This window comes from Rhinopithecus bieti, unplaced genomic scaffold, assembly GCF_001698545.2.
Source record: "Rhinopithecus bieti isolate Rb0 unplaced genomic scaffold, ASM169854v2 scaffold_23276, whole genome shotgun sequence".
Taxonomy (NCBI): domain Eukaryota; kingdom Metazoa; phylum Chordata; class Mammalia; order Primates; family Cercopithecidae; genus Rhinopithecus; species Rhinopithecus bieti.
Window position 1 is genome coordinate 2,306,581 of NW_016810868.1, and position 12,254 is coordinate 2,318,834.

General features: G+C 55.7%; 1 protein-coding gene across 1 annotated transcript in view; it reads left to right on the forward strand.

Moving 5' to 3' along the window:
- The window catches only part of UBAC1 (UBA domain containing 1), a 53,658-nt gene that overhangs the window by 11,986 nt on the left and 29,418 nt on the right, over nt 1-12,254 (forward strand). The window contains exon 6 of the mRNA XM_017893003.1: nt 2,068-2,176. Within this exon, the coding sequence (XP_017748492.1) occupies nt 2,068-2,176 (109 nt within the window). The remainder of the gene's footprint in view (nt 1-2,067; nt 2,177-12,254) is intronic.

A 12,254-nucleotide genomic window follows, 5' to 3' on the forward strand; every position in this document is an offset into this window, starting at 1 on the left:
AAAAAAAAAAAAAAAAAAAAAAAAAACTGTATGGTCCAGCAATTCCACTGCTGGGTCTACACCCAAAATAATTGAAACCAGGGACATGAAGAAATATTTGCACACTCATGTTCATAGCAGCAGCCACAATAGCCAAGAGATGGAAACAACCAGGAGTCCATCAATAAATAAGTGGATAAACCAGTGTGCTCCATTCATACAATGGAATATTACTCAGCCTTAAAAAAGAGGGAAACTGACTGGGTGCGGTGGCTCATGCTTGTAATCCCAGCACTTTGGGAGGCCGAGGCGGGCGGATCACGAGGTCAGGATTCGAGACCAGCCTGATCAACATGGTGAAACCCCATCTCTACTAAAAATACAAAAATTAGCCGGGCGTGGTGGTGTGGGCCTGTAATCCCAGCTACTCAAGAGGCTGAGGCAGGAGAATCACTTGAACCCGGGAGGCAGAGGTTACAGTGAGCTGAGATGGTGCCACTGCACTCCAACCTGGGTGCCAAAGCGAGATTCCTCCAAAAAAAATAAACAAATAAAAAGGAAGAAGGAAATTCTGACACAGGCTACAATGTGGATGATGAACCTTGAGGACATTGTACTAAGTGACACGAACCAGTTGCAAAAGAACAAACACTATATGCTTCCATTTATATAAGGTCCCTAGAGTAGTCAATTTCATACAAACAGAAAGTAGAAAGGTGGGTGCCAGGGGCTGGGGGAAATTGAGAGTCAGTGTTAATGGGGACAGAATTCGCTTGAACTGGGAGGCGGAGGTTGCAGTGAGCCGAGATCGCGCCACTGCACTCCAGCCTGGGCGACAGAGTGAGACTCCATCTAAAACAACAACAAAATAGAGTAGGTAAATAAATGAACTATACACTTAAAAAATGGTTAAAATGGTAAAATTTACATTATGCGTATTTTACTAGAATTTTTAAATAAAAAGATGTGGATGGTGAATAGTGTTGCTGAGGGGCCCTGGCATGTCCGGGGAGTGTTGGTGAGACAAGAACTCACAGCGGCCTGTGGCTGAAAGGACTCCAGCCTAGAGGGTGGCCAGGCGAGGGGCGTTTCAGCACCTTGGAGAGAGACACTGCCACACCTGGATTGCCTGGGCGGCGCCTCTGGACCTGGGTGCAGGAGCAGGAGCCTCTGCGGGCTCTCTGCCCACTCTTTTCCTCTGGCTGAAGCAGGGAAGGTGCTTGGGGAGACTTCCCAGGCCCCTGCCCCTCTGGCCTGATGCTCATAGCACTCCCCTGGTCAGGCGGACGTTCCTCCCGGAGGCTGTGCACTTGAGGGGTGCCCCAGCCCAGAAGAGACGGACGGATTCAGTGAAAGATCCCAGCAGGCGGCCGGGCGCGGTGGCTCAAGCCTGTAATCCCAGCACTTTGGGAGGCCGAGACGGGCGGATCACGAGGTCAGGAGATCGAGACCATCCTGGCTAACTCTGTGAAACCCCGTCTCTACTAAAAAATACAAAAAACTAGCCAGGCGAGGTGGCGGGCGCCTGTAGTCCCAGCTACTCGGGAGGCTGAGGCAGGAGAATGGCGTAAACCCGGGAGGCGGAGCTTGCAGTGAGCTGAGATCCGGCCACTGCACTCCAGCCCCGGCGACAGAGCGAGAAAAAAAAAAAAAGATCCCAGCAGGCAACAGTGCCCCAGAAGGCGCTTCGGAGGCCCGGGTCCCACCCTGCTCTGCACTGCCCACCCCCATGGCCTTGAGAAAGCTCCTGCCCTCTCCAGACCTCTTAACCCCACCCCACAAGGGCTTTCTGGGGCCCAGGGTTTCCCAGCCCAGCCAGAACAGGAAAGGCCCAGGTGAAGCCAGCACAGGGAAGACAGAAATTCCAGTTTCTTTTCTTTTCTTTTCTTGAGTGCCTCTGGCCTGCGACCTTCTGGTACCAAATTCTCAGCTGGGGTGATGTCATCGCCTTCCCCCAGGAGAGTCTGTTGTTGTTCTCGCCACAGGGAGGCAAGGAGTTGTGCTGTTGGCATTTAGTGCCCAGGAACCAGGATGCCAAACATCCCTCGTGTGAGACAGCCCTGCCCCCCAGCATCCTCCACCCACCAGGCCCCTGTGACAAATTACTGCAAGTTCCACGAATGCCATTTCAGCCCAGAGCACGCAGCCTTCCGGAAAGTAGGCCCACTCAGACTCTGTGACATGATTCCCGGGGATGGTAAAGGCATCCGGTTACAGTAAAAGCCTGGTCCTGAGTCAACAGTGTTCACCCAAGGGTTGCCAATGCTTTACATTCACACAGTGCTATCAACTAATTGCATGCTGGAGGTTTACTCCAACCCCGGAACCTGCATGAGATTACCCTTGTTGCTGGGAGTGGCCCTGTGGGTCCCTACGGGTCAGAGTCACATTTCTTACCATTGTTCTGAAAAGTGAGTTGTGGCGGAGGCCATGCAAATGAAAACATAATTCACAGAGCCGTCTGTGAGTGGCTCACACTCCATAAACACATATCATCTTCAGGGGAAACCTGTGTCACTGGCCCCTCTGATAGGAGTTCATTCATTCATTCACTCACTCAGAGCAATCCAGCGCAAGTGCAGGCAGAGCTGTTACCTGCACCTAGGCAAGAGCAATAGGGAAGTGGTAAGACCTGGACTCGGTCTGTCAAGGGCAACAAGGGGCAGAGGTAAACAAGGGGAACTGGGGTGCTCAATGCGCTGATCCCAGAGGACCTGCATGTGGGGCACCACGACATGGGGGTCCTAACTCAAGCCTGGTGGGAGCTTCCTGCCAGGTGATGGGGCAAGGGAAGAGGGCCAGGCCGAAGGGACTGGGCTGTAGATGCCTGGGGAGAAGCTTGGTGGGTGTAAAAGGTGTGGAAGCCCAGGACAGCCAGGAGCCAGTCTTCTTGGGGGCCAGTTGGGGAGATGCTCCCACCCTCAGGGGCCGACATGGTGGGAGCCTTTGGGGTTTCAGGAGGGAGGCTCCCTCTGGTAACAGCCGGGGCACAGGGAGGCCAGCCAGGGTGATGATGCCAAGTCCCAGAGGAGGGACGGTGTGAGGAGGGCCCGTCCCACTTACCACCATCCATCTCTGGAAAGGGGGTGTCAGGAGGAGCTCCTCCTCACGTGAGCAGTTATGGAAAGGAGTTGTGAAATTGGATTTGCCACTTAAACATGTGTGCAGTGAGCTGCCATGGCTTCCTGGGCACGTGGGAGAGCCTGGAATTGCATTAAGTAATAGAAATCACCCTGGGAAGCTGCTCCCAGGGAAGCTGAAGTGGCTGTTCCTCAGGCCAGCCCTTGGTGCCATCATTTCTGCTCCATCAAAAGAGGAGGTCTAAACTTCAGGCCAGTGGGGTCTAGTCCTGGGTCTCTCCAGATCCAACGGAGCAGAGAGGGAGAAGAAACGCCAGCCCTGGCACTGGGTGAGCATGGGGTCCGATCCTGGTTTGCAATTCCACTGTACAGATGAGGACACCACGGCCCAGAGAAGTTAAGTGATTTGCCCAAGAACACACAGCAGGCAAACAGCAGTGTCAGGATTTGAACTTGGCATCTGTCTGACTTCATGGCTATGCTTCCCAACCTGTTACCTATGGCAAAACTGCTGTGGCCCAATGAACAGAGTGGCTGCAAAGACTTAGGAACTGGAGGGGGACCAGCTTATAAACTGTTAAGTGCCGAGGGGAGGGCCACCCATTAACTGCTGTTTCCATGGGCTGACTGTAGTTGGGAACTGGTGCAGGGCGACCTGGCATTCCCTGTCTCCCAGGGGATGGCAGGGACTAGCCCCGTTGTGTCATTGAGTTCCTGGGTCCCGGCTGGCCAGAGTGGTCACTGCCATTTCACTATTTAGGGGCTGGAAAATTACTATTCATGACAGCAAACTTAAAAATGAAATAATAAGTCTGTCCTTTTAAAAAGCAAATTGCGATGCTGGAATATTCATGAGCTGTGACTTCATGGGAAGTGGCAGCAGCAGGGAGATTATCATTCGGTTAAGTCAGCAGCCAAGGAATTTAGGGAAATGCGCTTGTCAGTCTGAGGAAACGGGTGATTAATACTTTCCTGTTTGCGAGGCCCCTTAACGGGCGCATTTTTAATGTAATAATTAATTAACCTTGGGATCACTCACATTTCACAAGCTCCCAATGCCTTGGCTCCTACAGGGTGGGGGTGTAGCCACCTTCCGGCTCCCCAGCCCCTTGATCCCATTCCTGTTCTGCATGCCGGGACACTCGGAACTGACGCCCCTCTGAGGTCACAAGGCCTGAGACCTTGGCTGAGAGACCGAGGCCAAAGCTCATGGGAGACTTGTCTGGTGAAGACGGGTTGGGCCTCCCCTGGGCAAGGACAGGGCGGGGCTGTTGAGGCCCAGCAGGGTGACGAGGACATGCCCTGCCCTTGCGAATGCCCATAACCTCTCTGTTGGTGCCGTGAGTTGAGTAAGGGGCCCCAAAACTCATGTCCACCTGCAGCCTCCGAATGTGGCTTTATTTGGAAACAGAGTCTTTGCAAATATCAATAGTTAAGAATCTGAAGATGAGATCATCCTGGATTTAGAGTGGACCCTGAATTCAATGACTGGTATCTGTATAAGAAGAGAAGAAGACACAGAGAAGAGGCCACATAGGACAGAGGCAGGGATTGGACTGATGCGACCACAGACCAGGGAGTGCCATGAAAGCTAGGACAGACCGCCCCCCTCCCGCCACCCGCTTCAGAGCCTTGAAAGGAGCCAAGCCAGCCAATGTCTTGGCTTAGGACTTCTGGTCTCCAGACAGGGGAGGATGCATTTCTATTGTTTTAAGAACGCTGGTTTGAAGGGGTTTGTTCTGGCAGCCCCAGGACGCTCCTACAGCGGCTGTCCCTTTCGGGGGCTGCTGGAGAGTGATGGAGGGAGGCCTTGTGTGCAGGGTGGGGGACCATGTCCCGAGACCCTGGAGCTCCCAGGGACTGGCTGTGTGGGGCCTGATGCCGGCTTTTTCAGTGAGCAGACCAAGTGACTAGATGCTCATCCACTCCTCTCTCTGCACCTGAGAGTCTCCCGCTGCAGGGGGTTGAACCAGAGCTATGTTTTTCAAGCTGGGTTCCCCAGCACACCCATAGGGCCCTGGGAGCTGGAACGCCTCAGCGCCACCCTCCAACCTCCTCCCTCCTGCTGCCTAGAGAACTTTTAGTCATCCTTTACGGCCCATTTCCAGTGCCCCTCTCTGGGGGTGCTGGCCTGAGCTATCTAGGTCCTCAGAGCTCCACGCATCCCCGACTCCTGTAGGCCAGCTCCTGCTCCCAGCCCAGGCTCTGGCATGGCCCCCTGCAGGGTCTGTGGATCAGAAGTGGCAATCCTAGGCCCCAAGACCCTGAGTCACTCACACACATGGGCACACATGCACCCATACATACATGCACAGCAACATGCACACCCCCCCACATAAACATGCACACACATGCATACATGGCACACACACGTGTATGCACACAGAGACACATGCATGCACATACATGACACATATGCACCGTACACAACATGGCACACAACAACGCCCACCACACAGGTGCACACAACACACACGAACATGCACATATGCATACATGGCACGCATGCTACACCACATGCATGCACATACGACACATGCATGCATACACATGGCACATATACACTAGTGCACCACATATGCACACATTGTATACAACACGTCCACACACAGAACCGCGTGGCGCGAACACACACCACCTGCACACTCACCCCCACACCTTGCCCTTCAGGCAGGCTGACAGCTCACCTGCACCCTCTAGTGGCTGTCTTAAGGCACCACGGCCAGGCTGCTGCTTGTTGAGTTTTGGGTTAGGTCCAGGCCACCTGAGGGTGCAGTGGATGAGAGCGGCACACCCCACCTCAGTCACACTTGGAGCCCCCTTTGCCAGGTGACCCTGCTTGGCCTGCCCAACCAGGTGCTGACACCATATGGGGGTTGGGGGCTCTGGCCACATCTGCCCAAGGAGCTAAGTCGAGGCAGGGGTCGGGGAGATCGTGGGCAGGGCGGCCATGTCCTTAGCTGCCACCACCCAGGGCACAGGGAACTCTCAGGGCCACGACAGGAGCCAGGACAGGCTGGGGCGGCCTCACTCCAGGCCTCAGACCAGGACTGGCTCTGCCCCTGCAGATGCAGGGAATCTGTCACCTGGGCCCTCGCTGATTCCCTGCAGGGCCTTGGGCAGCTACGCCCAGACCAAACTAGGCAGGGGGAGCTGGCAGGCAGCTCCAGAGAACGCACCTGGCCTGCCCCTCTTCCTGACAACTGCAGGGAGATCTGAGGACTGACACCGCCGCCACAGAGCCTGCTCCTATGGCTGTGGGTGGGGTAGGGTGCCCGGCGTGGCTGTGGCGGTGGGCTCTCCTGGAGACCCCTCTGCAGTGTGGTCTTGGGGCCCAGCCTGGTCCTCCTGGCCACAGGAGGTTCTGAGAGCGCCCCAGAAACCCCTCCTTGAATTCCTTTTCTGCCTGAACTGGTCAAAGCTGGGGTCTGTTGCTGCAACTAAGAGGCCCCTCCCCCACCCTGGGAGCATGGGGCTCACTCTCCACCAGATGGGAAGCCTCATCTGTCTTCTTCCTGCTGCACCCCTGGGCCTAAAGCAGCACCCAGCAGCACACAGTAGGCACTAAACACACAATGGACCAATGCACCAAGGGGGGCCTGCCTGGCGGGTTCCCTGGAAGCAGAGGCTGAGATGGAGTTTGGGGTGCACTGGGGACCACACCTGCTGGATCAGGCCAGGGAGGCAGCATCGGGCAGAGAGAGAAGCCGAACCTTCATGCAGGCCTTGGCCAGCCGGGGGGGTCGGGGGACTTGGGGAAGGGCTCCCTGCCGGGAGATCCTCTGAAATGGCTGGGTCTTGACACCCCACTCAGCTCTGCCATGCAGGGAAGGGTGTGACCTCAAAGGTGGCCTCCAAGGCTGAGGCTGAGGCTGAGGGATGGGGGCAGCAGGTCCTCTTTCAGAGGGGGCTCTGGGTCGTGTCTCCATGTCCACACCAAAGCCTAACGCTCCTAGAAAGGGAAACGGAGGCTCAGAAAGAAAAGAACCGGCCAGGCGCAGTGGCTCACGCCTGTAATCCCAGCACTTTGGGAGGCCAAGGCAGGCGGATCACCTGAGGTCAGGAGTTCGAGACCAACCTGGCCAACATGGTGAAACGCTGTCTCTACTGAAAATAGAAAAACTAGCAGGGTGTGGGTTCGGCACCTGTAACTGCAGCTACTCAGGAGGCCTAGGCGTGAGAATCACTTGAACCCAGGAGGCAGAGGTTGTCATGATCTGAGATCGCGCCACTGCACTCCAGCCTTGGTGACAGAGCAAAACTCCGTCTCAAAAAAAAAAAAAAAAAAAAAAGGAAAAAAGAAAATAACCTGTCCAGGCCTCTTGACTGGGAAGAGACAGTATGTGGATGCCAGACTGGGTCATTTGACTCCGGGATCTTCCCTTCATGCCAGCCCTTCACCCCAGGGAGTCCCAGAGAATGGGGCCTGGGAGGCCTCAGGACAGCCTGGCCACTGGAGAGGGACTCCCCCCAGACCTCTCTGGTACTTGCTGTTCCTCTCCTGCATTCAGGGGCTGGGAGGAGGTACTGCCAGCTGACCTCGGCCTGGGGCAAAGCTGCCACCAACAGGGAGGCGGCTTCCAGCAACTTCCAGGCTCCTTGCTGACACACTTGATGTGCTGTGTGGTGTCCCAGAGGAGATGCAGCCAAGGCGGGCTTCCTGGAGGAGGAGGCCCTGAGCCTGAGGAATGGGCTCTGAGGAATGGGCTGGATTGGCACAGCCTTCGAGGTAGGGAGAGAAGCAGGAGCACTGGTGAGGCCGTGAGCAACCAAGGTGTGAGGGAGGGAGGGGCTTCACTGAGACTCAGGAGGCAGGGTGAGGGGCCAGGCCAGGCCAGCCTGAGTGCTTTGGCTGCGAGAGACACAAGAAGCCACTTCTGACACAGACAATGAGGGAGGAGGAGCATAAGCCCTTGTTCAAAAAGGACAGTATCAGAACAGCAGAGGCCGATGACTCCGGCAGGGTGGGAACTGCCTGCCACTGAGGAGCCCCTGCTGGGCTCCAGCTGTACCCGGGGGTCGGCCCGAAGCCTCTCTGGTGGGCTGGATAGTGACCCTGATAAACACACCTCGGTGTCCCAACCCTGGAACTATGAGTGGGAGCTTATTTGGGGAGAAGGGTTTTTGCAGATGTAATTAAGTTCAGGATCTCCAGGTAAGATCATCCTAGATGAGGGTAACCCAAAATCCAACGACAAGTGTCCTCGTGGGAGGCACACGGAGGAGAGGCACGGGAAGAGGAGAGGCTGCGTGAAGACGGAGGCAGAGGCTGCAGCCATGCGGCCACAGGCCAAGGAACCCCGGAGTCCCCAAGAGCTGGAGGAGGCAGGAAGGACCCTCCCCTGTGGCTCCAGAGGGAGCATGGCCCGCGGACACCTGGATTTCAGACTTCTGGCCTTCAGAACTGGGCGAGAATACATTTCCGTTGTTTTAAGCACCACCCCTCGGCCCCAGTTGGTGGCAATTTGTTATAGGAAACGGCCTCAGACCCATGAGAGGAGGGGAGACAATGAGAACCCATCCGTTGACAGCCTCGTGGGTGAAGCGGGATGGGGGTTGGAGTAGCCTCAGAGTACCACGAACCCCCTATCCTTCCACGGGAGGGCACAGGGGTCCCTCCAGGACTCGGGTCAGTCTTGAGTCTTTGCCAGCGTGGCCTCTGTGCACCCTTGCAGGGTCCTGGTGATGGCACTGTCCCCCCGCTGTAAAGCCCGTGGCCAGGAGGAAGTAGGGAGACTATGCAAGGGTTTGATGCCAAGATGGGGGGTTCAGATGTTTCCTGTCAGAAGCAAGCGGGATGCCCCTGAGGCCCTAGCCTCAGCCCCTTCCCCAGCCACCCACCCCTCCTCCTTCCTCCAGCCCCAGCCACCCCTCTGCCCTCTCAGCCCAGAAACACGCCCAACCTCTCCAATCTGAACATGCCGCTGGGCTGCCCACAGCTGGTGCCCTCCTATATCTGTTCCTCCAGCCTTCTCGGAAGGTGGAACAGGTGTATCTGTGGCCTTTTAGTGGCTTCCCATGGCTCCATCCTTTCCCTGTCACTTTGTCCCCTCCCTCTTTAACTTTGGTCCAGAGGACATCAACAAACACGGCTCTAGCAAAGGCTGAAAAACATGCTGTGGTGGACCCCACACACTCCCGTGGGAACTCACTGGGGAATGTGAGACCGAGACTGAGGGCCTAGGGGTCCCGCCCAGCCCACCTGCCAGCTGACGGCGGGCGCCCCATGAGCTCGGCCCAGCCTGACCTGGTCAGCAGCACCGTGGACTTGTGAGAAGTGCCCGAGAGTTGCTGGTTGTTTTAACCGCTGTGTTTTAGGGCGGTTTTGTTATGCAGCATCACCGTAGCTGCAGATACCAGATCCACAGCCAGGCAGGCTTGGGCCCCAGTCCCCTTCCGGTCCCTGGAGACACTCCCTGAGATGACACGGTATTTCTGGTTCTTCTCTTACGGGCCCCATTTTCTCCTCAATATCTTCTCCACCCTGTGTTTCATGGAGCCACACTCTCGGAACTTTCCTCGTACCACACTTCTCTGTTTTCTTCATGGGCTCCTCTACACGTGAACGGGGCGGGCATCCCCTTAGTTCCAGCTGCCATCGATGTGCTCATGACTGGCCTGTTTTTTTTTTTTTCTTCTGAGACAGGGTCTTGCTGTGTTGCCCAGGCTGGAGTGCAGTGGTGCCATCACGGCTCACTGCAGCCCACACCTCCTGGGCTCAGGTGATCCTCCCATCTCAGCCTTCTGAGTAGCTGGGACCACAGGTGTGCACCACCATGCTCAGCTAATTGATTTTCTTATTTTTTGTAGAGGGTCTTGCTACGTGGCCCAGGCTGACTGCCCAGTTTGTCTCCAGCCTGGGCCTCTCTCCTCAACTTCAGCCCTGTAGGTCCAGCTGCCTCTGGGCCACTGCCATGTGAATGCCCCTGGCACATCCAGGTCCCCGTGTCCAAAGCTATTCAATGACTTCCTGGCCAATGGCTTCTCCTCCTCCTCCTGCCTCCTACTTCAAAGGGTGGCACTGCCCTGCACTCTGCCACCCACACTGGAAGTCTTCAAGTCATCCTTGATTTCACTCTTGTGTCTGCACCCTCCAGTCCTGCTGGCCTCCCCTCCCACAGGCCACTGGAAGCCCCCTTCTCCTTTTCCCCTCCCTCCACATTGCTCCCCTGGAAGGACACCCTGCCCTCTTCCCTGTCCCCTCCACAGCCACCACCATTCATTCTGCCACCTGGTCACACCTTTAGTGGCTCTCACAGCAACGTCTGAATGCTCCGACCTGGCTCCCCCAAGCCCTCTGGCTTCTCCCACTCTCCACTCACCACCTTGGTGTTCCTCCCCTTCCTCCTCCACCAGCTTCCACGATACCACCACCGCCTGCACTAGGATCTCCAACAGTCGGTATTTCTGCTTCCTGTGTTAAAAATGCCCCATTCCAGGACTGTATCCTGGTGTCTGGTCTTAATCACTACCGTATTTTCACTGAGTAGCAGAGGCTCCCACTCGTAAGAGGCAATTAGTAAGTGCTGAGCTAGACACATGGAATCTGGACAAGGTTGGAATTATCAGGAGAAAAATGAGGACGTGTGTACAAAATGGTGTGGAGAGAGTAAAAGCCTGCAGGCGAGAGGTGGAGACAGCCTCCCGGGTTAGACTGCTAACCTCTGAGAACGGGAACCGTGCCTTACTCATCTCTGCGCAGTAAAGGTTTTTTAAATGAATGGGATGAATGAGTACAGATCAGTCAATGCTTCAGGTCTAACCGAACTACAAAATTAATATTTAGGAGTGTGGTAAGAAAGACGTTATTCAGGACCGTTGAGCAGGTACAGGGACCACTGCCATGGGGGCTTGCAGTGTGGAGAGAGATCAGGCTCAGCTCCGAATACAGCAAGGGCAAGCGGAAACTTACAACCAGGGAGCAGGGTGGGGTCAGTGAATGGAAAATTAATAGGATAAAACATCAGGGATGAGGGTGGTTCTGGCTAAACCAACCTGACAGGGTTCTTGCTGAAGAGAGGCTGGAGATATCAAACAGCACCTGGGGGAGGAGGAACCTGACCAGACATCGCGGGTGATCTGATATTGACGCTGGGAGTTCTTGCTAAACTCACTTAGCAAGGCTCTTCGCTAAAACTGGATTTTACAAGGAAGAGCACAGATGGTGTAGAAGGTTTAGGAGGCTGCCTAAGTTTGGTCAAGCAAAGACTCTTTGTCACACCCCACCGACAATGAATTCAAGCACCACCTGCACCAAGGGCGGCTTCCCTCCCCTCTAGGTGCCCCGCAAACCTAGGCTTCGCGGGAACAGTGGCTCTCTGACCTGCGTGTGAATCAGAGAGACCTAGGCTTGTTAAAGCCAATTTCTTTGGAGAGCCTCCGTTCTACAGCAGTGCAGTCCAAAGAAATATCACAGCAGGCCGGGCGCGGTGGCTCGCGCCTGTAATCCCAGCACTTTGGGAAGCTGAGGTGGGCGGATCACGAGGTCAGGAGATCGAGACCTCGGTGAAACCCCGTCTCTACTAAAAATACAAAAAATTAGCCGGGCGTGGTGGCGGGCGCCTATGGTCCCAGCTACTGGGGAGGCTGAGGCAGGAGAGTGGTGTTAACCCGGGAGGCGGAACTTGCAGTGAGCTGAGATCGCGCCACTGCACTCCAAGAAATATCACAGCAGCCGTGTACGCAGTTTGAAATTCTATCTTAAAAAGGTTAAAAGAAACAGGTGAAATTAATTTTAATGACATATTTTACTTAACCCAACAGATACAAAATATTATTTCAACATGTAATCAATATGAAAACATTATCGAGATGCCTTACATTCTTTTTTCCCGTTACTTCTTTGGGATCCAGCGTGTATTTTACCTTTAGAGCCTATACGGTCCCACGTGGTGAGTGCCCCGGGTGGGAAGAGCTTGCAGGTGGGTGAGCATCGAAGCGGCCAGAGAACTACAGCTCCCGGCATGATCCGGGCGCGCCCCGTGACCACAGCGGTAGCCACAGCGCGCCCCCGGCGGCGGGAGCGAGGCACCTGTCTCTGAGAACCACATCTCCCGGCATGCATCAGGGGTGCCCGTGACGCACTTCCGGTGCGGCGGCGACAGCGCGCCCCCGGCGGCTGCAGCGGCTGGAGCGAGGCGACAGCTGAGGCCGCGGCGAGTGACGGCGGCCGGGCCGACGGGAGCCGGGGCGGGG